This window comes from Acinonyx jubatus, chromosome D4 (assembly GCF_027475565.1).
Source record: "Acinonyx jubatus isolate Ajub_Pintada_27869175 chromosome D4, VMU_Ajub_asm_v1.0, whole genome shotgun sequence".
NCBI classification, from domain to species: Eukaryota; Metazoa; Chordata; class Mammalia; order Carnivora; family Felidae; genus Acinonyx; species Acinonyx jubatus.
In genome coordinates this window covers 90,051,433-90,077,341 of record NC_069391.1, presented here as the reverse complement: position 1 = coordinate 90,077,341, position 25,909 = coordinate 90,051,433, and the positions used below count along the sequence as shown (strand labels likewise).

Sequence of the window (25,909 nt, the reverse complement as noted above, 5' to 3'; positions counted from 1 at the left end):
GGGCAGCTGGGCCTGGTGTCCAGAGCGAGGCTTTACAGGCGGGGTGCAGGTGACGGCCAGACTGCAGCTCAGGGAAAAGGCTCGCAGCTGGGCTTCCCGTTTCTGGCCCTGAGCCTGGCTCTGCCAAGTCCCCAGAGCCCGTCGGCTCAGGGCTCGCAGCGTGGGGACACCCACGAGGCCCTGGGGGTGCTCTACAGGAAGTGAGGTCGTCAGCCACAGTCAAAGGACAGGGCCGGGCCACCCCGGGTCTGCTGACCCCTAGATGCAGAGGAGGAGTCTAAGGCAGGACCGGCCTGCCAGGCTCACGCAGCCACGAATCACGGGGCCCCGGCCTGCTCCACCCTGGCTGTAAATGGGGAGGCACGTGTCCCAAGGCCACGTGGGTAGATGGCAGGGACGGCCTCCAGAGCGGAGCCAGAGCCCTGGTTGTTTCTATGCTACCCACCAACTGATGGCATGTCTTATATAAATGGTTGGAAAACAACCAAAAGAATAATATTCCATGATATTCAAAAATTACAGGACCTCCTGAGCTCTGTTTCCATAAAAAAGACTTTGCTGGAAGGCAGCCAGGCCCACCCGTGTGCGGACGTCCCACGGCTGCCTGTGCACAACGGCAGGGACCTACAGCCCCCGAGCCCCAAACGCTCACTCCCGGCATTTACGGCAAAGGTGCCGCGATCCCGACCCTGATGGGGGAGAAGGTGCCTCGTTGGGGGAGCAGGCTCACAGACATAACCGTCGTCCCTTGGGGCGGGCTCTTCTGCGCCCACAGAAGACTCGTCTGCAGTCTGCAGACTGAAGACTGAGGTGCGTCTGCACCTGTAGACGGGCGTCAACCCCAGCAGCTCGGGACGCTCAGTCAACTTGAGGCGACTGTTCCATCTCCCCAGTTAGCCTTCCCTCCATCCCAAACCCCAGGGCTCACGGGGCCCTCTGCAAGAACCCGGAGGTCAGCTCATCTGGACCACACAGATGATCGGCCTGCCTAGCCGGTGACCAGGGATGCGTGAGGCCACCTGTCTGCCTGGTGACCAGGGACGTGGGAGGCCGCCCGCCTGTCCTCTCTACCTTCTCAGAATTCAGCAGCAGCGTCTGGACCGGCTCGAAGTCCCGGAAAAGCTGGGTCTCCTCGATGATGTGGGCGTCATTCTCAAGGTTGACAGCTTTGTGGAGGGCGCCCCGGTCTGCAAGGGCAAAGCTACAGGTCAGGGACGCGCCTGGACGGTCACGGCGGCCGACAGCCCCCGTTCTTCCTCTCGGCTCCTCCCCTCAATGAGACGCTGAGGAGCCGAAGCCGTCCGCACTTTGGATGTGGGAAGGAGAAGCCGCTGGCGACGCGGACTGACAGCGTGAGCGGCACCGGTCACTCCGCTGTTTCCTGGAAAAGAAACGGACCTCCCACTGCTGACTCCCGTGGAAGTCAGGACCACGACACGGTGCCACCACATCACAGGAGAGGTGGCTCTCGGGCTCCAGCGGCCCTCCGGGGCGCCGTGCGGTGAAGGCCCCGGGGAGGGGAGGGCTCAGGGCACGCTGGAGCCCCCAGGAACGACCCCGGCGCCCTCCGGCCGCTGCTGCTCCGGCCCCAACCCCCCCCAGCCCCCCCACCCCCGCCTTCCAGAGACGCTTGCGTGAGAGTCCCAGGTGGGGACCCGTCTGGAGCCAGCAGGGACGTGGGACTTCTCTGCCACCTGCTCTCAACTGGCCCGCACGGGCACCACTCCCAGCGCACCAGCCCCGACCCACCGGGCCTGGATCCCCACCCGGGGGCCGGGACTCGGCCATTCAGTCAGCGCCCCAGCGGTCTGACGGTCAGACGGCAGAGGCCAGCCAGGGGTGGCAGCTTCTCGGAAACCCTGCCGGAGACCCCTCCGGGCACGCAGGGAGACGCCGGCCTCGCGGCAAGAGGGAGCTACATTTGCCGGCGTCCTCGGGGGGGCTGGACCCACCTGTGCCGATGAACATGACGTCGTAGACGGTCCCGTCCAGGGCCCGGGTCCTGTCCACCACGATCTGCGTGTAGTTCACGTTGCCTGTGACCAGCCTGGGCCTGTTGTCTGTTGGGGTCACGGAGCCGTCCATCAGGGGGTGGTCCTTGACGAACTGCAGGGTCTTGTCCGGCAGACCCAGGGAGCTGGAGAAGTTGGCCGCCCGCGCCTCGCGGTTGATGCACTGCGGGGGGGCAGACCGGCCGTCAACGCGCGTGCTCACGGACGCACGGCCCGCACGAGCCCCGCACGCAGGCCCCCCCGCGGGGCCCAGACTGTGACAGCGCCATGCGGGGCACTGTTGCCAACGGGGAAAGTCAGCGGCGACCTCTCCGCAGGAATCCGAAGACGTGGCCCGAAAGCCGGTCGGGAAGGGCAGCCGTGCGTGTGTCCACGAGATCTAATCCCGCTTTACGACACACAGCGAACTTGCTGGAGTCTATTTGTATGTAAGAAAACTGTATCAAGCTTTTGAAATTGAAAAATAACGGCTTATCGCTTGATAGCTCTTCCTCGACATCTCTGCTAAAATCGCTGAAAATGGTCCGGTTCCAAACAGCACAAAGGTCAAGCGTGTGAGGGGTTCTTTTCCTGTCCTGGCTCCCGAGTGCGGAAACCGAAATTCGTAATCACGTGACCACGATTTACTTCAGGACACGCGTGGAGGGAACTGACGGCTGCTGGCAGGTGTGGACCCCCAGGGAGGAGCCCCAGGCCACTCGCCCGGGGCCACGGCCCCACCGCGGCCACACCCACGGCCCCACACACCAGCCACATGACGGGCAGATGCCGGTTTCCACACAAGAGTCACTACTTTCGGGAAGACACAAACGTGACTCACGTTAACGGGTGGGGGGTACGGCCCACTGCCGAGAAACCGTGCTTTTGGGCGGGAAGCAGCACGTGAGACAGACCTATTTTTATCACAACGTTGATTCCACAAAACACCCGTGCCGGCCGGAAGAGCCTCCTGGCGCGGGCCCGGTCAGGGACAGCCGCGCCACGGCACGCGGTGAGGGGAACGCGGGAACGGGAGCGGGCCCACCCTTCCCGCCCCGCCCCCACTCACCGCCCCGGGCCGCGGCGTGGGCACGGCCCCGTTGTAGCGCACCCACTTGGTGTGGGACTGTTCCACCGTGGCGCTCTGCATGTACTTCCCGCGGGAGAAGACCGCCTCGGCCGTGGACAGGTTGTAGGCGCACACGGCTGACAGCCCCACGTTGTTCCTGGGGACGAGGGGGCAGGGTGACCGTCCTGGGTGGGGGGAGCACAGACACGCAGCCCGCCCGCCGGCCCGCCGGGGCACCTACAGCTGTGGGGTGAAGACCCCGTAGAACACGGGCTCCTTCAGGTCCGGCGCCCTGAGGACAAAGACGGCCTGCAGCACGTTGAAGACGAGGTTGCTGTCCGGCCTGGAACAGATGAGCCTGGCCTTCAGGAAGGACGTCCACTTCTTCTGTAGGGTCCGCAGACCGCCCTGGTCCCCCTGCAACCCCAAAGACGTGCGTAGTGGGGGGAGGGCTGACTCCCCGTAGGCAGCTGGGAGTCAGTCACGTACGCGGCCCCGAGCGTCCCCGTCTCGGTGGACGGAGGCCACGGTGGGAAAAGAAGGGCCGTGGATGGCCACGTGGCCACGGCAGCCGGTCTGCGCCGGCTGGGGTCTCAGATTAAAACACAGAACCAAGAAAGGCCTGTTCGCGGATCACCCAGAGGCGGCCGGAGGGCCCGGTGGGCCGCGCACGGCGTCACAGCGGCAGAACCTCCGCCAGCCTCGCGCCCCTTCCCCGTGCTCCCCACCCCTGCGAGCCAGCCTTGGAGCCAGGGCCACAGAGCGGGGCTCCCGTCTGCTTCAGGCCAACATGTCGGGGGTCCCCCCAGACACGTTCCTCGTCCCAGAGGGAGGCAGTCGTTTCAAAGGGCCTCGGCCAGGTCCCCCCCCAGACAGGTTTTGTGGGCTGCCCCCCCACCTCCGGGACAATCACAGACACGCCTGACGTGACCTGCTCTGGAGGGAGCCCCGAAACGCAGAGATCTGGATGCCAAAGACTCTGGAATCAGAGCATCCTCACTTGGGGGCGGTGAATGCACACCCCCCTCGCCGCCTTGATGCAGGAACGCCGAAATCCCAATTCTAGCAGAATTTAGCTCACACGGTGAACACAATCCAACTTCCTATACGGCCCGGGAGGTCCGAGGACGGTGTGTCCAGAGCAGGCCTGCTGAGGCTGGGCCTCTGGCCACACTCGGCACCGATGCTCCGGGGCCCGCAGAGAGACTCCCGGACTGCCCGGGGGCAGGCCACGCACACCCCTCCGTGGCTTGGGAGAACGACGAGGTAGGTGAACAGACATCTCAGAGGAGGAGGCCTGGAGCCCGGGCCTCCAGAGGCACGAAGCGCCCAGCCGGGACCAGAGGGGAATCGGGGAGTGGGCTCACCTTGCACACCCTCGCCACCCGGGGGATCATCAGCTTGAAGACAAACTCGTACTCCACGGACACCTCGGTGAAAAAGAAGTACACCCTGTCGTCCCCGCTGTCCGTGCCGTCCGGGCTCTCTCGGATCACGTCCGCAAAGACGAAGTTTGGCTCTGCAGGCAAGAGACACCCGGTTATCCCCCCGCCACAGCGTGGGGCCCGGGCACCTCCCAGCCGAGGCGCAAGCTAGTGCCTGCACCATGCCCCAGACAAACCCCAGGGCCCGGGGCGGGCACGGTGCCCACCCGTCCTCCTCGGCATAAGGAGGTGCCGGAGATCGCGGTTGTAACACACACGGTCTGGGCCGGCCCCGAGAACCCAGGCTGCATCTCCCGATGGCAGGCAGCCTGGGGACCCTGGGGACCCTGGGGACCCTGGGGACCCAGATCCCAGAGGCCCGCCAGAACACACGCATCTGCTGGTGCAAACAGCACGTGCCTCAAGCGGACAACCCCGACCAGCAGACCCGCCCTGCAGTGAGGGGAAGCCAGGGGTCCTTCCTCCCCCAGACCACCCGCCTCCAGGAGGTCACGGCCCGCCGGCCGGCGCCAACTAGAGCCCCGTGTGAGCAGCTGCGAGAATCCACCACGCACACGTTATCCGAAGGTGAGCGAGCCGGTCAGCCTGGGTGCAGGGACCACCAGGCTCTCGCGTCACAAAGAACCACCACCTCTGTGTTCAGGGAGAGGAAGGCCCCAGTCCGGAGCCCCGGCAGCTCCAGAAGCACCCCACATGGGGCCGTCCCAGCCCGGAGGTGTCTGCGGCCCCTCGCTGGGACTCAGAGCCACAGACGGACAGACAGACAGACCCAGGGGCACCTGCCTCTTACCGTTAAGCCACGGTATCGCGTACTCCGTCCTCAGAGGACTGTGGGACGAGTTTCGGGAGATGATGGGCTCGCTTCCCAGAAAGTTATAGGACGTCCCGGAATACAGCTCCCCATCTTAAGCGGCCCCGGAAGAAAGAGGAGAGGAGGGGTGGTCGGCAGCCAGACACGAGCCCCCGGCCCAGGGAAGCAGGGAGGCCACGGATGCTGTGTCGCGAGCCTTCCGTCTCGGTCCCTCGCGTGGACGACTGTGCGCTCCACGCGAGAGCTGCTTCACGAGCAGCCGGGGCGGGAACCCCAGGGGACCCGCACCCGGGAAGTGACACGTTCGGGTGCAAGAGGGGCCACGGGACGCGCACAGAGGAGGGACACAAAATGACCCCTTCCCACACATGTGACCTCTGGCCATGGGGGGTGGCCGGTCACCCTTCTGCAGTGAATCCGAGCGCTCGTACAGGGGTCTACGGAGAGGCTGCGTCTCCTCCGCCGGGACAGGGAGCGGGAACTGGGGGAGGCAGCCGAGCCCGTGCTGACCCGGGGCGGGACTCACCGACCATGACGGACGTGTAGCTCTGTGCAGGGTCAAAGGGGCACCTGCCCTTGCCATCCTCGCTTCTCCCCAGAAACTGAAAGGACGTTAAGTTCTGCGAGCGAATGAGAAAGGGCATCACGCGGTGTCTGAATTCCTAGTCTCCCAGCACCCTCCTGCTCTGCCATTTACGTCCACAGACTCGCCACCCGGGGGCACGGAGGGGAGAGCACGCGTGGGCGGCCACGGGAGTCCCAGGTCTGGACGCCGGCGCCACGAGAGCCGCGCAGGACCTCGGAGCCTCGGTTTACTCCTCTGCAAGATGCTGGCGGCTCTAGGGCCCCAGAGCGGCCAGGGCAGACCGGAGGGGGGAGGCACCCAGGGAGCCATCGGAAGGCCGTGCGCCAACTACGTCCAACAAGGACGGCACCCACGGCCGTGGCGGACCAGACCCATGGGCAGAAGCAGCGGCGTCCCCCCCTCCTGCCACCCCATCCTGTACTAACAGAAAGCACGGGGGACGGCCTCAGTGTTGGGGACCCTCCTGGCCTGACCCGAGGGCCCAAAACCAGCCGAGGAAGGAGTGAGCAGCCCCAATACGTGAGGAACGAGCGAGCTCTGTGCACAGAGACACGGGGCCCCGAGCCCGGGGACAGGTGAGCGGCTGGGAACGTGCCCGCGCAGTGCAGGGAAGCTGGAGGGTCAGAGAAGAAACCCACCGCGGAGGCAGGGCGGGAAGTCACGCGCCTGCTGCCAGGAACACAGGACGGGCCTGCGTGAATGAAGGTGGGCACCACCTCCCGCCTTCCAGTGCGGAGAAGCTGAGGAACACGGACAGCGGTGGGGAGTGGGTGCGGGCCCGTCGCCCGTCGGAGGGAGGGCGCACGGGCCGGGGGACCTTGGGCCCACCTCTCCAGGCAGACCCCCCTCTCAGGTCTCAAAGCACAAATTGGGGCATGAACGGATGGCCCGTCTAGGGGAGGTCTGGAGGCCGCCTGAATGAGGGGGGCAGAGCGGACACGAGAGGGCGTTGGGAATGACTGTAAATCTTCATGGGTGACGACAGGCTTGGCGTTGGTCAGGTAGGCACTTAGGGGTCGCGGGTCAGGGTGCCGCACGCCCACGTATGTCCCTTCCCACGCAATCTAGGTGCCAGATACACAGGCGGGATCCACTTTCCCGTCGGCGTGAACGTCCTTCTTGAAAATACGGGGCCGAACAACAGGCCCGGATTTAAAGGAAACATCTGACCCCCTTACAACCACGGGATTGGAGTCTCCATCCGTCTTCAGCTTCGGAGGGGCTAGACTCCAGCCAGCAAACCCTGTGACGTGTGGGCGTTTCTCACACGACGTGGCACGCTCTTCCCTTATGCAGAACCAGGCGGCGTCTGTCCTGAGGACCCAGACTCAGAGCTCAGAGCACCGCACCCCACAGAGCCAGCGTCTGCGGGCTCAGACCGCCAGCCGGCCACGCGGGGGGGTGCGCCCACCCCGGGGGTCCGTGCGCAAACTCCGTCTGCCCGTACTTTGGGCTGTCGTTTATCTCTGACTCAAGGTTGGAGAATCTTCTTTAAATTCTAGTTAATTCAGGGTTCCAGCAAACGAGGCTCTTGGTTGAGGCACGCACGCTCTGTGTCCCAAGTCGGGGACGGTCACTAGACCACGTGCCTCACTCTGAATCCCCATGTGCGTTTAAAACGCGTCTTCTCTTCTCCCGGTGGTTGTTACAGATGGCTCATCAGGTGCCCGAGTAAAAGGAATTTCTCCCAGCAAGACGCTGCCGTCCAACGTGCCCCGGGAGCGAGGGCCTTGGGAGGACGCCGTGGGGGCCCCTCTGCAGAGGCCCCAGTGCAGCAGCAGGCGGGCCCGGCTCCGCAGGACCCATGCAGGTCGGCGAGGGAGATGCTCGCACAGTCGTGCGGTGCTCTTGCCCCCGGGAGGGGGTGCGCTCCGGGGCCGAGGTCGGCGGCTCCGTGTCCACGGCAGACCCACATGGTGAGGCCCCAGGAGCGGACAGCAGCCGGGCCGTCCCAGCGGGCACAGACGGGCGGCTTCCGCACACACGCCCATTCCCTCCGGCTCCGGAGGCTGCAGGCTGAGGTCAGGGATCCGGATGGCCAGGGCCTGGCGAGGGCCCCCTTCTCTCTGTCCTCATGTGGTGGAGAGGGGGCTCTGGAGGCTTTTCCCAGAAGGCTGTCAATCCTGCGGGATCAGGGCCTCGCCTCTGTGACCACATGTAACCGTGATAGTTCCTCAGAGGCCCCACCTCCAAACGCCAACACATGGCGGGATTCGGGCTACAACGTGTGGATGTGGGGGACACATTCGGGCCATAACACAGGTGAACCGAGAACACGTAGTCTTCTGGGGCAGAGTCCTGACTCCCCCCTTTGACCAGGATGCAGGCCACGGCAGGGCTCCCCGCAGAGCACAAAACGTGGCAAAGAGGACACAGGAGGCCGGGCCGTGGCACCCTGGGGCTTCTCTGTGTCGCCAGCACACTTCCCAGCGGGTCCCCCACTGCCAGCTCCGCTGGCCCCATGGGTCCCGCCCTGGTGAGCGGCCACACCCTCACGCCCGCTGTTGTGCAGAGCGGGGAGCTCCCGACGCCGCCTGGGCCCTACCAGCTGCAGTACCGACCCGGGACGAGGTGGCGGGGGACAAGGGGCGGGGCGGGGGGCAGGGGGCGGGGCACAGCCTCACCAGGTGGTCACAGGCTGGCTGGAAGGCGTTGGTCCCGCACACGTACAGGGCACCGGGGCCAAGCGGCTGCAGCACGCGGATGTAGTTGAGACATTCGGTCTGCGGGAGAGAAACGCGCCCGTGAGCCGTCATCCGGCCCCCGGGGACGCCCGCCCTCCGCCACCCACCCGCACGGCAGGGGGCCAGCCGGCACGTGCCTGACGCGGGCTCATCACGCCATGCCTCCCGGCCGCCCCTCACCTGCCACCTCAGACACCCCCGTCTTCTCGTGCTGGCTCGGCCCTGCCTGGGCGGCGGGCACAGCCTCGGAGCCCCAGTCCCCCCGACAGACCTGCGTCTGCCCAAAGGACCCAGCACTCTGCTCTCTGCGGCGTCCCCCCCGCCGGCCGCCAGGGGCCACGGGGATTTCACCTCAGCCGCCAATCGACACTCAGCAAAGACACGGACTCAAGTCTTCCCGGACACCCGCCACCGGAAATCCGCATTTACTCGCACCCGACACACAGCCCGTGCCTCACACGTGCGGCCAGAGCCGCAGAGGGGAAAGTAGGTGGGATCCCGCCAGCCTTCCTTGCCCCCAGGAGACCCCACCCCGCCGGCCCCAGTGCAGGGGACAGGCTGGGAGGGAGGGGCTGAGCCGGCTCCGCGTGAGAAAGGGCCCGCAGGAAAACCAGATGTCACTGAGGAGCACACTCTCCAGGGCTGGCGTGGACCGGGAGGCATGCGCTCTCGCCTGAAATTATCTCTGCTTCGTGGGTTTCTTTTCGCTAGGACGGTTTTCAACTGGCTGGCAATAATTCGTCCTGCCCACAGGAGCCGGGAGGGGCCCGCGTCCCCGTGCGGCCTCTGCGCTGGGCCGGGTGAGCCCTTGGTCCGACAGCTCTCAGACCCTCCCAGAAGCCCCAGTCATTACATCACAAAGCCTGCATTCTCCCCGTTTCCTAAGGCAACTTTGGATCGACTGACTTCAGTACAAGTGTCTGATGTTCTGCTAAAAAAACTTCAGCAAAAACTTTCTCTTTTCTCATTTTTGATTATTCTGCAATTAGCCAACTGTTGAAATTTACCTTAACTCAGCTATACTGCCCCCCACTGCCACGGAAGATGGGGGACTCGGAGACTCCGACATGGGCCCGGTGCCGGTTGGGGGCGGGGGCGGGGGGGCCCAGAGCCCCGGGGGAGGCAGACGCTCGGCCTGGCATCGCCCGGGGGAAGGAGCAGATTCTCAAGGGGTGGCTGCTGCCCAAACTCCAGAAATCCCACGGCGCCCCTTTGGGCTTCTGGGATGCAGCGGGGGTCTGAACTCTGCCCTTTACACCGTCGGCCAGCAGGCGCCAGAAGAAGGTACCAGAAGGTACCAAGTTTTGGGGCCACTTGAATGCATCCAACGAAGCCAAACTTTAAAAACATCTCTCAGATGCCCGACACATTTGGCACCTGCTCAGAGCGACCCTGCCTCACCGCTTGGGCACAGGGCGCCTGGCAGGATGCGGCGCGACCACGTCACCGGGCTGCTGGGGCTCTGAGACCGGAAATTACCTGTCTCGATTTCCCCTTTTCTGCACATTTTGCCTTTTTATCTTCTGAGACCTTCCAATATGCCTGTGGGGAGAGAGGAGACTCCGTTTCAGCACATGCTCCCGTTCGAGGGGGAAGGGGATACGGCGTAAAAATGCACAGTTTACAAAGAGCGCACAAGTGAGGCTTTGTAAAGCGAGGCTGGGCCGGCAGACGCCGGGGTCCGGAGCCATCGGAGCCCCCCTGGCCGCCCAGCATCCCGTCAGTCGCCGCAAAGCAGCAGGAAAGCTCAAAGGGCTGACAGTCGGGTTTTCAGTCCGTCACAGCGAGCCAAGCCGGTGGACGGCAGGACCGGCTTCCCTCAGCTCCGCACAGGGGACGCGTCATGGGGGGCCGGCAAGTGCCCCAGCCCCTCGCCCTCCAGAGGACGGCGGCTCCCCCACACTGCCTCACTGTCCCCAAGCCGTCCCACCTCCCCGTGTGACAGTCCCATGGCCGGTGCCCAGACGAAGCCAGTCACCGGGTGCTCAGAGGTCAGGATGCGCCCGGAGCTGCCCGCTGGCAGAGTGGCGAGTCCCCTTGCACACGGTCCTGCGCTAACTCGCCTCCCGCATCCGCAGTGCGGGACGTCTTAGCGGAACTCCTACCCGGAACATGCAAAAGCAATGTCCCGGCAACGGGCGACTTCCTTCGGAGGCTGATGCGCAAACCGTTTCACTGCTGCCTACGTGAAGTGCACGAGGACCCGGGACGCGCACGCTGACGGGCCCCGGTCACGTTCCTAGGGTTTCACCCAGGCTTCCCTTTGTATCTGTCACGTCCCCGAGGCCCTAGGCCCCCAGGGGACAAGGACGCATCAGCAGAGCAGTGAGGCTCTGGGGGCACCCACGGGGTCAGCACTCCCCTTATCTTCAAAGGCTGATGACCACAAAACCCCGTCCGAGAGTCAGGCAGAAACAAGCACGCGGTCGGGGGGCCGAGACAAAACACAGAGGTCTGGGGCAGAATCAAGATTCTCGATTCCAGAGAGAAGCAGCCCACCCCCGCCGCTGGGGTCGCGGCTAAGCAGCCAGCGGTGGGGGAGAGGCCGCCCGCCGGGGAAGGGACGGTCTGAGCATCGGGGGCGGCTCCGGCTGCCCGTGGATCCAGGCCCTTCAAACACGGCCCCAAGGTCATTCTGAAAAACCAAATATCCCAACACCACTCTCTCCCTCTGGAGGGAAGGAACTCATTAAAAACTGGCAAATAACAGCCAAGATTCTAAGGGCTGATCCAGCCACTTCCAAGGAGCTGGCCCCGCAGGACGTGAGCAGCAGATAGGTGTGCCCTCCCCCATCCCCCCCCCCCCCCCCCCCAGACCAACAGCTTCCAGTTCCCAACACAGAAGGGAACGTTGAGCTGGAAAATCCCGCTTTGTGATCCTCGAGGCACCTGTGGCCCTGCCCTGCTCTGCACAGGCCCAGGGCTGGGGCCAGGACCTCGCCTCGGAGGAGGGGCCGGCCTGTCACTGAGGGCGCAGAGCGGTGGCTTTCCCAGTAAGGGGCCAGCACGGCGGCCGGATGTCAAGATGTGACGGGCAGAGCGGACGGCCCCGCGTCAACGGCATTCAAGCATCCTTAGGAGAGTCTCTGATACCCGAACATCAGCTATTTGACGACACTTTTGGACGTGACCCTGGTGGTTCGGTTACGTGGACAAAAAGAGTCCTTTCCTTTGGGAGACACCTGGGGAAGCCCTATGATGAAGAGTGCACCTGGGACCAGTCTCAAAGCCTCCAGAGGGAGCAGAGCACGAGGACAGGGGTGGAAGAGGGCGACCTGGCTGCAGGACCCGAGAGGGGACAGGCCTCACGGTCACCGCTTCCTCTGCCCTCCGGGTGGCCGAGACTTGCCGTCATGAGACGTGCAAAACTCCAAGAGGAGAAGGGGGGCCCGGGTGAGTGGCCGGCCCAGGGAGGGCAGAGGCCGCCCGGCTCACCTGGGACACGCGGCCCGGCCGCAGGCCGGAAGCAAGCTTCCGGGTGACCGGCCCGTGGGCGTGCGGGAGCGGTGAGGGGCCGCAGCCCAGAAGGGGCCTGACGCCCCCAGAGAAGCGCAGTGAGCGGCCCCGGGGGGCAGAGCGGGGCGCCCTCGCCTCACCTCGTGCTGCTTCTCAGAGACGTTGAGTGCATTCAGGGCGAACACGGCCTCCCGGGCCCCCACGTACAGGGTGCTCTTGTCCTCGCTCAGCAGCAAGACGGAGTAGTTGAAGATGCCCGGCTCATGGAACTTCTGCAGCCGCACCTCTGGGGGGAAGGAAGGACATGAGCCCGGGTGCCTCCCGAGTCCCCGTCTTGCTTCCACGCACACTCACGTCGCGAGGCCCGTGGCGGATTCGCTGCCCCAGAGCTCAGGCGCCTGTGCGAGAGCAGACCCGCTAGGACGGTCACCCAGAGCGCGGGACCCCGCGAGGCCCCAGAGCACTGCGCTCGACCGGCACTGTGGCCCGACATCCCTTGAGCTCCCTCAAGCCCTGCACTCGGTGTGGTCTCCCGGCAGCATGGCGGCCTAGTGCATGACCTCTAAGCACGTGACCTCCCAGGAGAGTCATCTCCAAGAATGTGACTTCCCAAGAGCGTGACCTCCAAGCACGTGACCTCCCAGGAACGTGATCATCAAGCGTGTGACCGCCCAGGAGACCGCAGGCCGTCCTCACGCCTCAGGCTGCCGACCGCCGTGTCTCCCAGACTCTCGTCTACGTGTGTTTAACCGTAACGCGCAACAGGTGTATGAAGAATGAAGCTAGTTAAGATTTTCTTGTTCAGAAAAATCATGATTTACCTCAAAACCTTTAAAAAACACTCTGTTTCACTAAATCTGTCCCTTAACCCAAGCATTTTTCAGGCATAACCACCACAAACCTGTCAAGGAGAGAAACAAGGAGAGAAACCTGTCAAGGAGATTTCTCACGTATCAGGTAACCGCATCCGTAACCCCGAATACGAGAGACTCAACAGTCAGCTCCTCAGGAGGAGGATGAACGCATGGGCGTTACTTCTGAAGGAGCGCTTTCTCCGCTCTGTCCGTCCGGCATCAGCGTATCTTTTTATCTTTCGTTATGTAGATTTTTAAAAGTTTATTTATTTTGAGAGCGCGAGAGTGAGCACGTGCAGGGGAGGCAGAGAAAGGAGAGAGAGAATCCCAAGCAGGCTGCACACCATCAGCGCAGAGCGCGACGCGGGGCTTGAACGCGCGAACCGTGAGCTGAGCCAAAATCAAGAGTCCGACGCTTAACCGACTGAGCCCCCCAGGCGCCCCTGGGTGCGCCTTGAACCTGGGTTTCCATGTGTCACTGGGGCTCACGCTCTCTGCTCTCCTGACCTCCCCGTGCCGGCACGGATGCACGCGGACGAAGGCCCTCCCGGCACGCGCTGCCTGGGGTTGTGCTCGAGACCACTCGGCAGCCCCTGCGAGCAGCCAGGGGTCTCAAGACACAGCCCCCGGGAGGGGAAATACATCAGAAACGAACCGTGGGCAAATGAAAGCAACCGGCCGGAAGCTCAGCCACACAGGTTAAATGTCCTAAAAACAGGCCGTTCAGTGTGGTTGTGCTCGGCCGTCAGGCGCGAGGGAGAGACGCGTCCTCTCCAGGGGCCCGATTTAGAAACCCGGCCAGCAGGCCCTGAGCAAGCCCCCACGTGCTCCCCGTGACCCAGGCACCTCCCCCCTCGCGGCCGTGCACCCACCTACCCAAGGGCGCCCACCTGTCAACCCCAAGAGCAGGGGGGCCCTTACCTCTGTGCTCCCAGGTGATCCTGGGGGCGGGAGCAAACGCCACCACCACCCCGAGCGCCGTGGCCAGGGTGGCCAGCAGCCCCCCGACGGGGACACACATCCTCACGGGTGGGCGCAGCAGAGGGGGCTCTGGCAGCAAACGCTCGTGGGCGGGGGGGCCACGGTGGGCGTCACGGCAGACGCTGCTCAGAGCCTAGGAGCTGTGACCCACAGCACAGCCCGGAGACGCTGGGCGGGACGCGCCCCGAGGACCCGCATCTCCTGGGCGCCGGGCAAGGTCACCACCGCCAATGTTGAAGGCCAGCCGGTTCTTACACGGTGTGCTTCTTTCCGGCCTCACGGAGAAATTCTGGAAGCAAGTGAGAAGAAAGGTTACGGCTCAGGAGGCGTGTGCTAACACCAGCTTTCCATTCCTCGACCTGCCCCCTGCTCTGTCTGCGCAGGAGCGGGGGTGGTGGGGCTGCCACGGGGCTCCCGGGGGCAGCCCCGCACTGACCACACTGACACCGCGTCCCCCAGCCACCTGGGGCGCGGCCGGGGCTCCAGGAGGTCAGAGCTTCCCGCCCCTCGGGCCTGCAGAGCGTGGGACAGACGCGGGGACCCAGACCGGGCCACTGCCCGCCTGGCCGCCCAGCTTCCTCCCTGCGCGGCCAGCTGGTGACGTGATGGAAATTTGTGGAACCAGGGAACGCTCTCCCTCTAAGACCCTGGCTTCCCAGCTCCCGTAAACCTCGTCGAGGTCAGCCAGGGCGAAAGACCAGAGAGCCGCACGGAGGCTGAGCCGTGGGCGTGTTTGCACACACACACACACACCACACACACATGCACGCGCACACGTGACCTTGCCGTGCGGGACGACTCACCTCCTTCTCCTCCTTCCACCCGCAGGTCTCCCAGTCCAACGGAGCCCTGGGCCCCTCTCCGGAGCCCTCCCCTCAGCCCCCTGATGGCACCACCCCCCCGGGACATACAAGGGGCAGCCCGCACCTCCGCACCCCCACGACAGTCCTCTCCTGCTCAGCCTCCCCGGGGCCCCTGCAACCTGCTGTACCAGCCCCTGCTGCTCCCTGACACTTCAGGCCGAACCAAACCTCCCAAGAAAGTCTTGGGAGAAGTTTTCATTTTCTCTTCACCTAGGCAAGCCACTGCCTCCAGGAAGCCCTCCGGGGCTCCTCCCTCATCCTGCCCCTGGAATCCTTGTCTGAGCCTTCAAGCCCAGCACGGCTTGTCCTCAGCATCACTCTGGACTTGACGGGGGTCTTCTCTATTTTAACTTCGTCTATTTCTCACTCGCGTGCATGGGGTGCTGCGACAGCCCCACCCCACTTGGTAAGGGAAGGACTGACGGCGGGGAGGGGAGGGCTCCTGAGCTCCTGCCCCCTGGGGGGACTCTGCGAGAGGGCTGACACCGGGCACAGCCAGGCCTCAGCTGCTCGCCCGCCTTCCCTGGGGGGGGAGGACCCGCTCCGTACCTCCTGTTCCCGCAGAAGGCGCGCCCAGCGGGCCCCATCCACCCAGTGTCTGCCCTCAGCCTGAGGCCACCATCAGCCCCTGAAGGCAAGGAGCCCGTTCTCTGCAGGGACGGGCACCTCCTGGGCGGGGGCCGGGGGGGCATTATTTTGGGGGGTCTTGGGTCCCGCGGTCTCTGTCCCGGCTCTCAGGGCCACGCGGTGGTGCAAGAGCAGCGCCAGCCGCTGCGTGAACGGGGGAGGGTGTCTGCGTGCCAATAAAACGACTTACAGGGACGGGCGCCGGTCTGAAAGCCAAGCCCCGCGCCGGGGATCCGCGGCACGGCGGGGCCGCCTCTGAGCGCAACCCAAGATGCGCCAGGAAGCCCACGCGGGGAGGGAAGGAGGCTGTGGCCCACGGAGCCGGCTCCCCGCGGCTCGGCACGCGCTCACCGGGGCTGGGGACCACGCCCTCCCGCCCTCGGGAGGGGAAGGAGGCGGCTCCGGAAGCCCAGGCCAGGGGGGGACTCGACTGTGCCGCGTCCCCAACGTGACCCGCTTGTGGCGCAACCTCAGTGTCCGGTGAGCGCTCAACACCCCTGCAGAAATCCCACAAGGCCCCGGGGGAGCAGCGGTCCGTGCGGATGCTGCTGGCAGCTCAGGAGCCCCGGGCGCCCCCTGGCTCCCCGCCCCCAGGGCCACCCCTATCACGATGCGATCTAAGCAACACCCACCCCCAGCCGGACCTCTGCGCGGCTGCCCAGGCCTTCGCCCGCTTCCATCCTTGCCGCGTGCTGCAGACAACCACCCGCTTGTCCCAGCACCCGCGTCCCTTCGCTCTTACGAACAGAACCCTGACTGTACCCGGGACGGCAATGTGGCCAGCTAGCCTCATCTCCCAGCTTCCCCTGGGGCATTCTGGCCAAAGACATGTGAACAGAAGCTATTAGGTAGGAATTCCAGGAAGGCTCTTGAAGAAGGCTGACTCAGCTAGTGTTTGCGGTTTTTCTCTTTCGTTTTTTCCTCTGTTTGGTGCCTGGAGCCCAAATGTGATGGCTGGAGCTCTGGCAGCCACCTTGTGAACATGAAGATAAGGGTCTCATTCTGAAACCAGCCGAGTGGAAATCCACTGGGGACCTCACAACATACTGGAGACCTCACACCTGCTTTCTTCTGCCTACCTCCCTTGTTAGTAAGCAAATAATCTCTAAGTTACTGTTTTGCAGGTTTTTGTTACCAGCAGTCCGATTAATTCCAAACGTCCTTCTACTACGTTTATGAAACAGCGGCAGTGGCCACAGTAAGGTTTTTAATGTAAATCAGAGCATGTCACTTTCCCACACAAAACGTCTCTCTCTCTCTCGGATTCAACCTGAGTGGGGAGCTATGGTTCACCTCCCTTACAGCTTCTGCGTCTCACGTTCCCTCCACCTTTCTGTCCAGGCCACAGCTGGACACACTGAACGGGCCCATCTGCAACCTGTCAGCACCATTCACAACATTCCCAAATGCGTCTGCTCCAGAGATCATGCGTGTAAAGCCCACGGCACAGTCTCATTTACCCGAGAAGACGTTCTCCCCGTGTGGCTGATCGGTCCCCGGCAGTGGCTCCCAGAGCCTCTGTAACTCTGAGCTCCCGCTCGGGTGAGGGTTTCCGGGAATGCTCCACACCAGGGTCGTGGTGAGACCGGGGGCTGCAGGGCAGGCAGGAGGGGAGGAGGGGTAAGTGCTGGGGTTGGAGGATCCTTGCTGACCCAGGGAGGCCGTGTGTGTGTGTGAGGACGGGGTGTGAGGGAACTCTGCGTACCTTCTGCTCAGTTTCGTTGGGGCTCTAAAAGTGCTCAGGAAAACAGAGTCCATTAAAAGCCAAAACACACACCAGCGCAGGGGCGCTTCCTGATCACAAGAGGTGCAGGTGTGAGGTTTTGGGCAAGCGTGTCCACAGCCCACAGCACCTTCTGGTGGCAGACTCGAGGTCCGGGGGCACGTTTCATTACCCCCCTCCCCCGCTCTGTTGGCAGAAATGTTTGCAAGGGCCCAACAACACAGTGACTTCCCACTCAGGTCCCCGAGAGAAGTCACTGGCCTGGGACATCCCAGGACGCACACCGCAGCCAGGCTAAGAACCCAGACGCAGGGGATGGCAGAATCCCTGTGCAACACGGCACCCACACTCAGAGCTTCATCTCAGTCTCCTCTCAAGCCCAATCAAGTGGCATCTAAGGGACAGAAACCGTAAGGGCAAACATGGGGACAGCACGTCAGCCCATGAAAATCCCACAGAGCTTGGGAACTGGAAAGAGGACACGGGAACATCGTCAGCGGTGTGCCGGCAATTGGGGACAAGGGGCAGGGGTGCGGAGCCGGCTTCGCAGCACGTGCCCATCTCTGGGGCGTAAATGGCGCCTCTGTGCTCCCAGTACAAAGTCACCGAACACAGAGACAGGACGGATGCGCGGTGGCCACCAGCACACGGCCCTCCCGCCACACGGACACGGGAGGCTTGTGGCTTCAAGAGCACGGCACTGATGGGTAATAGCACAGGCAACAGGAACGTGCACCGGGGAACGGCAAGTTCTTTGTTTGCGATACCGTGCATCAAAGTCTGTGTGGTGCGGTTCTGATAAGGTCTGCGCCCACCGCCAGTGCTCGCATACCGCGGCTGGTATTTAAGGGACTCTGTGGACAAAGGAGAGCCGTGGCCAGACCCTGTGACAGGAGACCACCAAGAATCTGAGCAAATGAAAGTGAATTTAGAACTTAAAATTTTGGTTAAAGACACAAAATGTCCAGTTGAACATCAGGAAGATAAAATTCAGATTTCCTAAAAGGTGCACAATGTGACCCAGATAAAAACCGGGGGAGAAAAGAGAAGGGAGCTGGATCCTGGAGTCCGGAGGCCCACGCCTAGCTCGCGGATGTTCCAGAGGGAAGCAGAGACACAGGGATTAGCCGACAGAGAAGAAGAGAGTGTCCAGAACAGGAAGACACGTGTTTACAGGACGAAAGTCCCCAGCAGCACGATGAATGAATGAAGGCCACCGCACCCGGCGCACTGTGCCGGCATCGGAGACCCTCGGAGACAGAGGGGGTCCCGGGAGCTTCCACAATGACCTCTCGGGAGCCACCCTGACGGCCAGGAGGCGGCGGATGCTTCAAGAATCCCAGAGGAGGAAGCTTCTCACCGAGAATCCTGTCCCGAACCCAGTTATCGACCCGTGAGCTGAGCGTACGCAGAAACGTGTCCCAAGCCTCTTACCTCGCTGACGCCCTTCCTCAGAAAGCTACTGAGGGATGCGCTCCAGCAAAACAAGGGAGCCGCTTCGCATGTCCCTTCCCGAGAAGGAAGAATGACTCCGAGCAGGACACCCCGTGTGGTGCAGAGCGGGTGCTAAGGGTGCGGGGCCAGAGGCCCGGAGGGTGCAGGTGAAGCTGGAGCAAATCCTTCAGGGGACTCTAGAGGGGGCGGGGAGGCAGAGAACCCCACCCTCGCTTCCACGGCAGTCCGGTGTCCCATCCCGTGCTCCACCCCACAGGTGCCCCCAGCCTGGGCACAAGCTGCCCTTCTTCCAGAACATTCTTTCGTTGACCCTGGTGGCCGGGCCTCCCCCACAGTGACACTGGCCCCAGGGCCACTCCTGCCAGCAGGAGCGCACGCTGCTTGCGCGGGCTGCTCACGCTGGTCAGTGTGAGAAGAGGAAGCATTTTTCTTAACTGCCCTGTAACTTGGACCCACCCAGATACTGCCATCCAGGGGCGCGGCGGCCGCTTGCTCCCGGCCACCCCGGGCCACCCCGCCGACGCGCGGGAGGGCGTGAGCAAGCTCCCGGTGCTGCAGCGCCAGCGGGCTTCCCGATGGCCTCAGCCGGACGCTGCCTCTCCTTCCAGAATGGGCTTTAAAAAATCCACACCAACAGCTGAAGGTAAGAGGGCCCCCACCACCCCGATGCCCTCCCTGGGGGGGGGGCGGGGGCTGCACGGTCTGCTTTATGACATCGGAAGGGCTCGACGTTTTCCTTCTCAGCAAGCGCGCGTTGTTCAGCGGGACTCAAGCACCGTTAAGCAGGGCGCGCACCACGCGCACCCGGACACAACGCCACCGTGTGCCGCCGCGGGAACCCGGGAGGCGGTAAGAATCACAGCCTAGGCATCAGGACGGAAACACCTGGATAAAGTGCCATCGTGGTGGCTCTCCTGGGCGCTTCTGAGAAGCAGAGGCATCTCTCTGGGAGCCGGGTGTCAGGGCTGTGATTTCCCGTCCCCCGTGGGGATGAGGGACACTGAGGCAGGAGCCCATCAGGGGGACAGAGTTCCGCGACGTTGCTCCCATTACCTACACGTAACTGTGCTGGTTCACGAGGAGTGCACGGCCCCTTCTAACGTCAGGAGAATGGAACTGAGAGCCTCACTCAGGCCGTCCGCGCGCCTGTCCCACTCCTGACTGGCCCTGAAACAAGTCAGGGGCCCACAGCAGAGAAAACCGCAGACCAGCAAGGGTGAGGTCTGGTTCCCGCAAGCGTGCACGCGTCTGCACGTGTGTGTGCACACACGTGCAATGTGTGGGTGTGTGCGTGCACGGATCTATGTGCATATGATGCACGTTTGTGTGCGCACACGCATGTGTGAGCCACACACCTGTGTGCAATGCACCCGCGCACACCCGCACGTGTATGTGCACCTGTGTGCATTCACGTATACACATACCCACATGTGTGCATATGTTCGTGTGCACGTATACGTACACGTGTGTGTGTACACGCACGTGAGGTGTGCGTGCACTCTGCCACACCATAAAAATTCCGATCTGGGGTTCCCAGATGTGATCGGCGACCGCGAGCTGGGGACCTGTGAGACAGACACCAGGGGACCAACCGTCTCTGGCAACAGGGGTGGGTCACACAGGGGACACCGCTCCTCCCCCACGGAGGGCGGGGCTACCATCAGCAGCAGGGGTGAAGCAACTCTGAAAGCGCACTGACTAGCCTGAACTGAGGGTAGTGTCTCAGGACCCGTTTCGGGTCTGCCCAGGCAGGGCCGGCGAAGTCACTCTCCCTGAAAACCCCGCAGCCCAGGACACGCACCTGCCCACACCTTCCCTTCCCAGCTGGGATCAGCCTTCTCACCTGCCCCCACGCTGACCCCCGACCCTGTGACCCCAGGCCCTTCTCCACCCCCTTGCCCGCCCCCAGGCTGACCCCCTCAGTCCCAGTTCCCATCCCCACCCCCATCCCTGCCCCCAGGCTGGCCCACAGCCCCCGTGTCTGCCCCCGGGCTGACCCCCCCATCTCCACCCCCAGGCTGACCCCCCCACCCCATCCCTTCCCCCAGGCTGGCCCACACCCCCATGTCTGTCCTTGCCCCCAGACTGACCTCCCACTCCACACTCGCCGTGCTTTTCCCTGAATGACGCCCCAACCCCGCCCCTCCTCGCCTGCCCCCAGGCCGGCTCCCCCCCCACCCCCCAGCAACCTTGCACCACCCCTGGCTGTGGGGCCGATGTTACCACCTTGCAAAACTGGCCCTGTCCCGTCAAGACTCAGGGCGGGTCGCAGAAGCTCTTCAGTCCCGTGCAGAACAGTTCACCGTTTCCCCAGAACTTACAACAAGCCCTGCGACGATGACCCAGCCCCACCGCGAGGCGTGTGCTCAGCCCTGGAGCCGGGTCCCACTGGCCCCACCTGGCGGGACGGCCGGACGCCTGCTCACCCTCTACCTCCTCGCAGAGACAAGCCACGGGGGCGTCCCGACACGCCTCGACCCTCGTTCCCTCGCCTGAACCCGGCCACGCGGGTGCCAAGCACGGGCCTCCGGGAGCAGACGGACGGCAGTGGGGCCGTGGACTTACCAACCAGCCCACCCGTCGGAGGGCCGGCAGGTGCAGAGATGGGCGGGGGGCCTGCAGAGGGGCGGCGGGGACTGCCCCAGCAGAGAGGCCAGGCCACCCGCACGACATCACCAGACCCTCCGCATGCGGCCGTAGACAACACGTCTCCTCCTGGGAGGTGTGTGGCTCCTGCAGACGTCCCTGGCCCCAGCTCAGCTCTGGGGACAATAAACCGCTCTCCTCCACTGGCCTGACTTTTCCCGGCGGCTCCTTCCGGGGCGGCCGCTGGGCATACCAGGCCGGACGCTGGCTCGTGAGGGACAGTGGGGCCGCCCTGGGAAGTGGCTGGCCCGCCCCGTGGAGTATGTGCCTCCCGGCCGTCTCAACAGGGCTGCCGGTGCCACGGGTCTCAGCCCCAGACGTCACCCCCAGACGGGCTTCCAGAGTGCCAGAGGACAGCACTGACACCGGCAGGTCATTTGCAGTGCCACGGACACGGGTGGAGGCGTGAGAGGCAGTTAGGAAAAACACTGGAACAGCACTGCCCTAACTGGAACCTACTTGTGTCCTTCTTTCCCAGCTTACAAAACCGTCCCACCTCCGAATGAGCCCCAGCATGCTTAACTCCCTAATACGGAAACGTAAATGAAAATAAAATACCCACAGGGGCGCGTGCGGGGCTCAGTCGGTTAAGTGTCCGACTTCGGCTCCTGATCTCACGGCTCATGGGTTCGAGCCCCACGTCAGGCTCTGTGCTGACAGCTTGGAGCCTGGAGTCTGCTTTGGATTGTGTGTGTGTGTCTCTCTCTCTGCCTCTCTGTCCTTCCCATGCTCGTGCTCTGTCTCTGTCTCTCAAAATTAAATAAAAGTTAAAAAAAATTAAGAATAAAATACCCACAGACTGCAACGAGGCGGAGAGAAATTTAAAAGATGGCTGGGGGCTAGCAGGTGCTGGTGAGGGCAGGGTGGGGGTTACCAAGGGCGAGCCTCAGTTTCCTGCCCACGGAGCACACTCCTACCTCCCAGGGACTCGGGCAGCCCTGGGGCGCAGCGAGGGCACAGGAGCCTAGCAGAGCAGCGCCCCAGCCCGATAGGGCAGGTGTAAGTAAAAACACCTATGTGGGGGCACCTGGGTGACTCAGTCGGTTGAGCATCCGACTTCGGCTCAGGTCATGATCTCACAGTTCATGAGTTCGAGCCCTGCGTTGGGCCCTATGCTGACAGCCTGGAGCCTGGAGCCTGCTTTGGATTCTGTGTCTCTCTCTCTCTGCTCCTCCTCTGCTCACGCTTGCTCTGCCTCTCTCAAAAATGAATAAACATTAAAAACAATTAAAAAAACCACGTGTGTGTATGACCAGGCAATAAACACACAAAGGGCTGAGTACTCCTAGAGGTAAAGCTGTGTTCACCAAAACTGCCCCAGCAAACCGGTGAAGCGGGTCCTTGTGACAGTGCCGCGGGGCAGACCCAGGCCAGAGCGACACAGCCTTGTCAGGCCGGCCACCAAACAGAAGTCACGTAAAAGGAGGAAGGGAGATAGGGGCTTTCCTTCTGTTTTTAAACCAAGCTGGTTTTTCTCTTTCCCCTAAAACTGGAAACACATGGTTGAAATGAAGATTAATCACAAAATAGTCCCCAGCGAGGGACGCGTGGCATACGGAACCTTCCTTTCTCCTTGGACCTCACCGACAACCCACCTGCACCCCCGGAAGAGAAAATGGAGCTTTTCAGTGCCTCCAGGGGCTGGCGGCCCGGAGAGAGCCAAAAAAGAAACACAGGGCAGGCGGGGGTCAGGGTGGGCTGTGGCAAGACGGGCCGTACCCCGATCTTTGCCCCCGAGAGCGCACCCGGAACTGGGACCCACCTTCTGCTGGATCCCACCGGAGCTTCTACGAGGTGTCAGCTTTGCTAGGCTGGGATACAGGTGTAGAAACGAAGCGATTTTACCTGTATCTTGTGCCTCTGGAAACGTCCCTCAATCCTTTCTAGGACGGAGTCTTCAGAAATCTTAGCCCAGAAAATGACGGGAAAGGAGAAAGTTGAAACACTTCAATTCCCCGTGCACGTGAGCCCAGCATCACCTCTGGAGAGGAACTGGAAAGAAACTCTTGCAATTCTTTTTAACCTCTAGGCAGCTGGCTCTGACCCAGGATGGGCGTGGCATTCCTGCACTTGTGCAAACGGGAAGGGGGTAAGTGTGCGACCGCTCGCCCATAAAGGAAGTGCAAGCCGGCCGGTCCCCAACCACTGACCTGCAGAATAAGGCAACTGAGCATGACCCACAGTCATGGTTAACCATTAGCCAAAAAAGTATCAGCTATTAACTTCAGAAATGTATCTAGAACTCCCCCTCCCCGAAACCCAGCAGCCGGGGTGGAGCCCTCAGGCTGGGGAGCCGGAGTCCAGGAACATGACAAACTGTCACAGAGAATCAGAAGGGCAGCCCAGCAAGTCACGGCACAGGATGCGCCAAGGTGTAGAGGAAATCCACGCAGGAACCCCTCTATGACTGCAAGACCCAGCACGGTTTGTAAACCTCACAGTCAGATGCTAGCACCTTCTCGTGGTTGGAATAGCTTAGGTTTTCTTGTGCTTGAAGAGCTGGTACAGCCGTTTCTCTGGAGACAGACTGTGAAGTGGGAGGCGTTCCCTTGAAGCGGCCAATGCCCCGTCCCTCCCACGCGCCCACCCCCCGCCCCGAGTGGGACCAGTCCCGCCCACGGCACAGAGACACGCCTGTACCTGGCTCCCACACGCCCGTCTATAACACACAACGTCCAGGGTCCCCTGGGGCCCCTCGCTGCTGACACGTCTTGTGAACCCCGAGCAAATGAGACCCCAGGGTGCTGGCTTCACCGGTTTGCACAGGCAGGCGGGGCACAGTGGCCACCTGGACACGCCCCCAAAACACTCACGGGGACAAAGAAAGCGGATCACACGTAAGCTGCGAGTTTAGATAAACAAGATGAATGCCAAGAATTTTAAAACTGAGAAACTCCTCCCTGCTAGAAATTCAATAAGCCTGCGTCCTTTCCATAAATACAAGCCCAGGGGGCGCACTCTGCGGGTGGACAAGCGTGCGTGGTGTTCACCCTAATTTCACGGCGTCGAACAACCACGGCAGGTTTGGGCACCTGTGTGTATGTCCGTGTTCTTAAACGTCCTCTCTCTCGCTCGAGGACACAGCATCCGCCAAGGAGCTTCGACGCTGCGGTTCCTGTGTAAAAATAGACGCTTCCGGCCCAGTCAACGGCCAGGCCTGGGCCCTGGTTCTCCTCACCACGCCTGTTCTTTATTTCTTGACAGAAGGACCCACAAGCTATAATTAGGTACCGCCATCCTGAAGAATGCAAGAGACCGTCCTCACGCAAGCACACATCGTATTGTTTTCACTATGCATCTCCTTCGACTACGCATAACGTCTCGGGAGGCACATAAAAAGAATTCAGCAGGCCTTTTTTTGCAAGATATAGGAACGAAATTAATCAGAAGTCGCAGAAATGTTTCCCTCTCACTAGGGAGAAACTTGGCCTTTTCTGCCCCCCGACACCCCCTCCCAATGGTGCAGGTGGGTGTGGGAGCCCCAACGCCCAAGCCCTGGTGGCCGCTGTCCAACGAGCGCTCCGACCACAGTACGGAGCAGAGGCGAAGCGGGGTGTCGCATGCATGTGGCCTGTGTCCTGCAAATGTGACTTCGCCTTCCGAAAGTCCCTTATCCTTCCCCTTACTGTGAGTTTGTCCATTAAAGCCAGAGGCTATTCCCCACTTCTGAGAAGGGCGGCTTGAGACAGGCTGGCTGTACGTGCCGCGTCCACACGCACTGGGCAACACACGCCAAGGACTCCTGAGCCAGCAGCCTTCCCCCCGGGCATTCAGGTGGATACACCCCACGCACGCGAGATGCCAAGGAGGAGACTACAGAATAGGAAAGCTCTGGAAACAGAGTATGCACACGTGTACTGTGTGTGCCTGAACTACTTGGGTGTAAATCGTCTCATCCGCAGGACGCGATACTATGCGGCTGCTAAGAAGAATAGAGTGGCTAAGGGCACCCTGGTGCGTCGCCGTTGGAGACGTTTATGGAGCTGGAGAGTACGATGCTGAGCGAAGTAAGCCAGAGAAAGGCAGATGCTACATTTCACTTACAAGTGGTACCTGAGCACCAGACCAGAAACAAGAAACCAGACTCTTAAACACAGAGGACAAACCGGTGGGCCTCAGAGGGAAGGTGGGTGGGTGGCACCGGTGATGGGGACGAAGAGGTCCAAACTTCCAGTTGTAACAGAAGTGGGTCTCGGGGCTGAAAAGCATGGCCTACGGAATATCTCCAGTGATACTGTAACAACGCTGTGTGGTGAGCAGATGGGGACACTCGTCATGGTGAGCACATGTTGAATCACGACGCCATACGCTATTAAAATGTGGTTCCCTCTTTGAAGTTTACTAAGTGGATTTCATCAAAACCCAAGTTTTCAAGAACGGCAGACCGACCTTACATTCCTTCTGGTGGATCTGACATTTGTTGGCACCTCCTGCTCCTAAGGGACTCTGACACAGAGGAAAGCGATGCCGTGTCCGTGGGTGCAGGTGAATCCCAGCTCAGGGCGCAGGGGTGGGAGAGGTGTTCCCTGCGGGCTGGCTGGAGGGGAGTGCAGGGTCTCGGAGTGAACTGGGCCTTGCTCTCTGGGGTTTCCTGTGTGGCAGCATCCTGTGGGCATCCAGAGCATCCTTTGATGGCTGTTCGATGTTCCATAATTAAACAGGATAATTGTTCGATATTCACATCTTTGCCAATTTCCCACTTAAAATTCATTTTTTTT

The 25,909-nt window shown here is 62.3% G+C and overlaps 1 protein-coding gene across 8 annotated transcripts in view; it reads right to left on the bottom strand.

Moving 5' to 3' along the window:
• The window catches only part of SEMA4D (semaphorin 4D), a 92,267-nt gene that overhangs the window by 13,484 nt on the left and 52,874 nt on the right, over window positions 1-25,909 (bottom strand). For 5 of the 8 annotated variants that reach the window (XM_027041200.2, XM_027041204.2, XM_053205364.1 and 2 more), the window contains exons 2-12: window positions 13,818-14,166; window positions 12,183-12,328; window positions 10,066-10,128; window positions 8,527-8,625; window positions 5,843-5,936; window positions 5,296-5,409; window positions 4,428-4,579; window positions 3,302-3,477; window positions 3,061-3,217; window positions 1,953-2,175; window positions 1,072-1,187 (exon numbers count right to left, since the gene is read on the bottom strand). In XM_027041200.2, the coding sequence (XP_026897001.2) occupies window positions 1,072-1,187; window positions 1,953-2,175; window positions 3,061-3,217; window positions 3,302-3,477; window positions 4,428-4,579; window positions 5,296-5,409; window positions 5,843-5,936; window positions 8,527-8,625; window positions 10,066-10,128; window positions 12,183-12,328; window positions 13,818-13,917 (1,440 nt within the window). In that variant the 5' untranslated portion in view covers window positions 13,918-14,166. Of the gene's footprint in view, window positions 1-1,071; window positions 1,188-1,952; window positions 2,176-3,060; window positions 3,218-3,301; window positions 3,478-4,427; window positions 4,580-5,295; window positions 5,410-5,842; window positions 5,937-8,526; window positions 8,626-10,065; window positions 10,129-12,182; window positions 12,329-13,817; window positions 14,167-22,953; window positions 23,723-25,909 lie in introns of those variants that run through there. The other 3 variants (XM_053205365.1, XM_027041201.2, XM_027041205.2) reach the window with 3 other exon arrangements.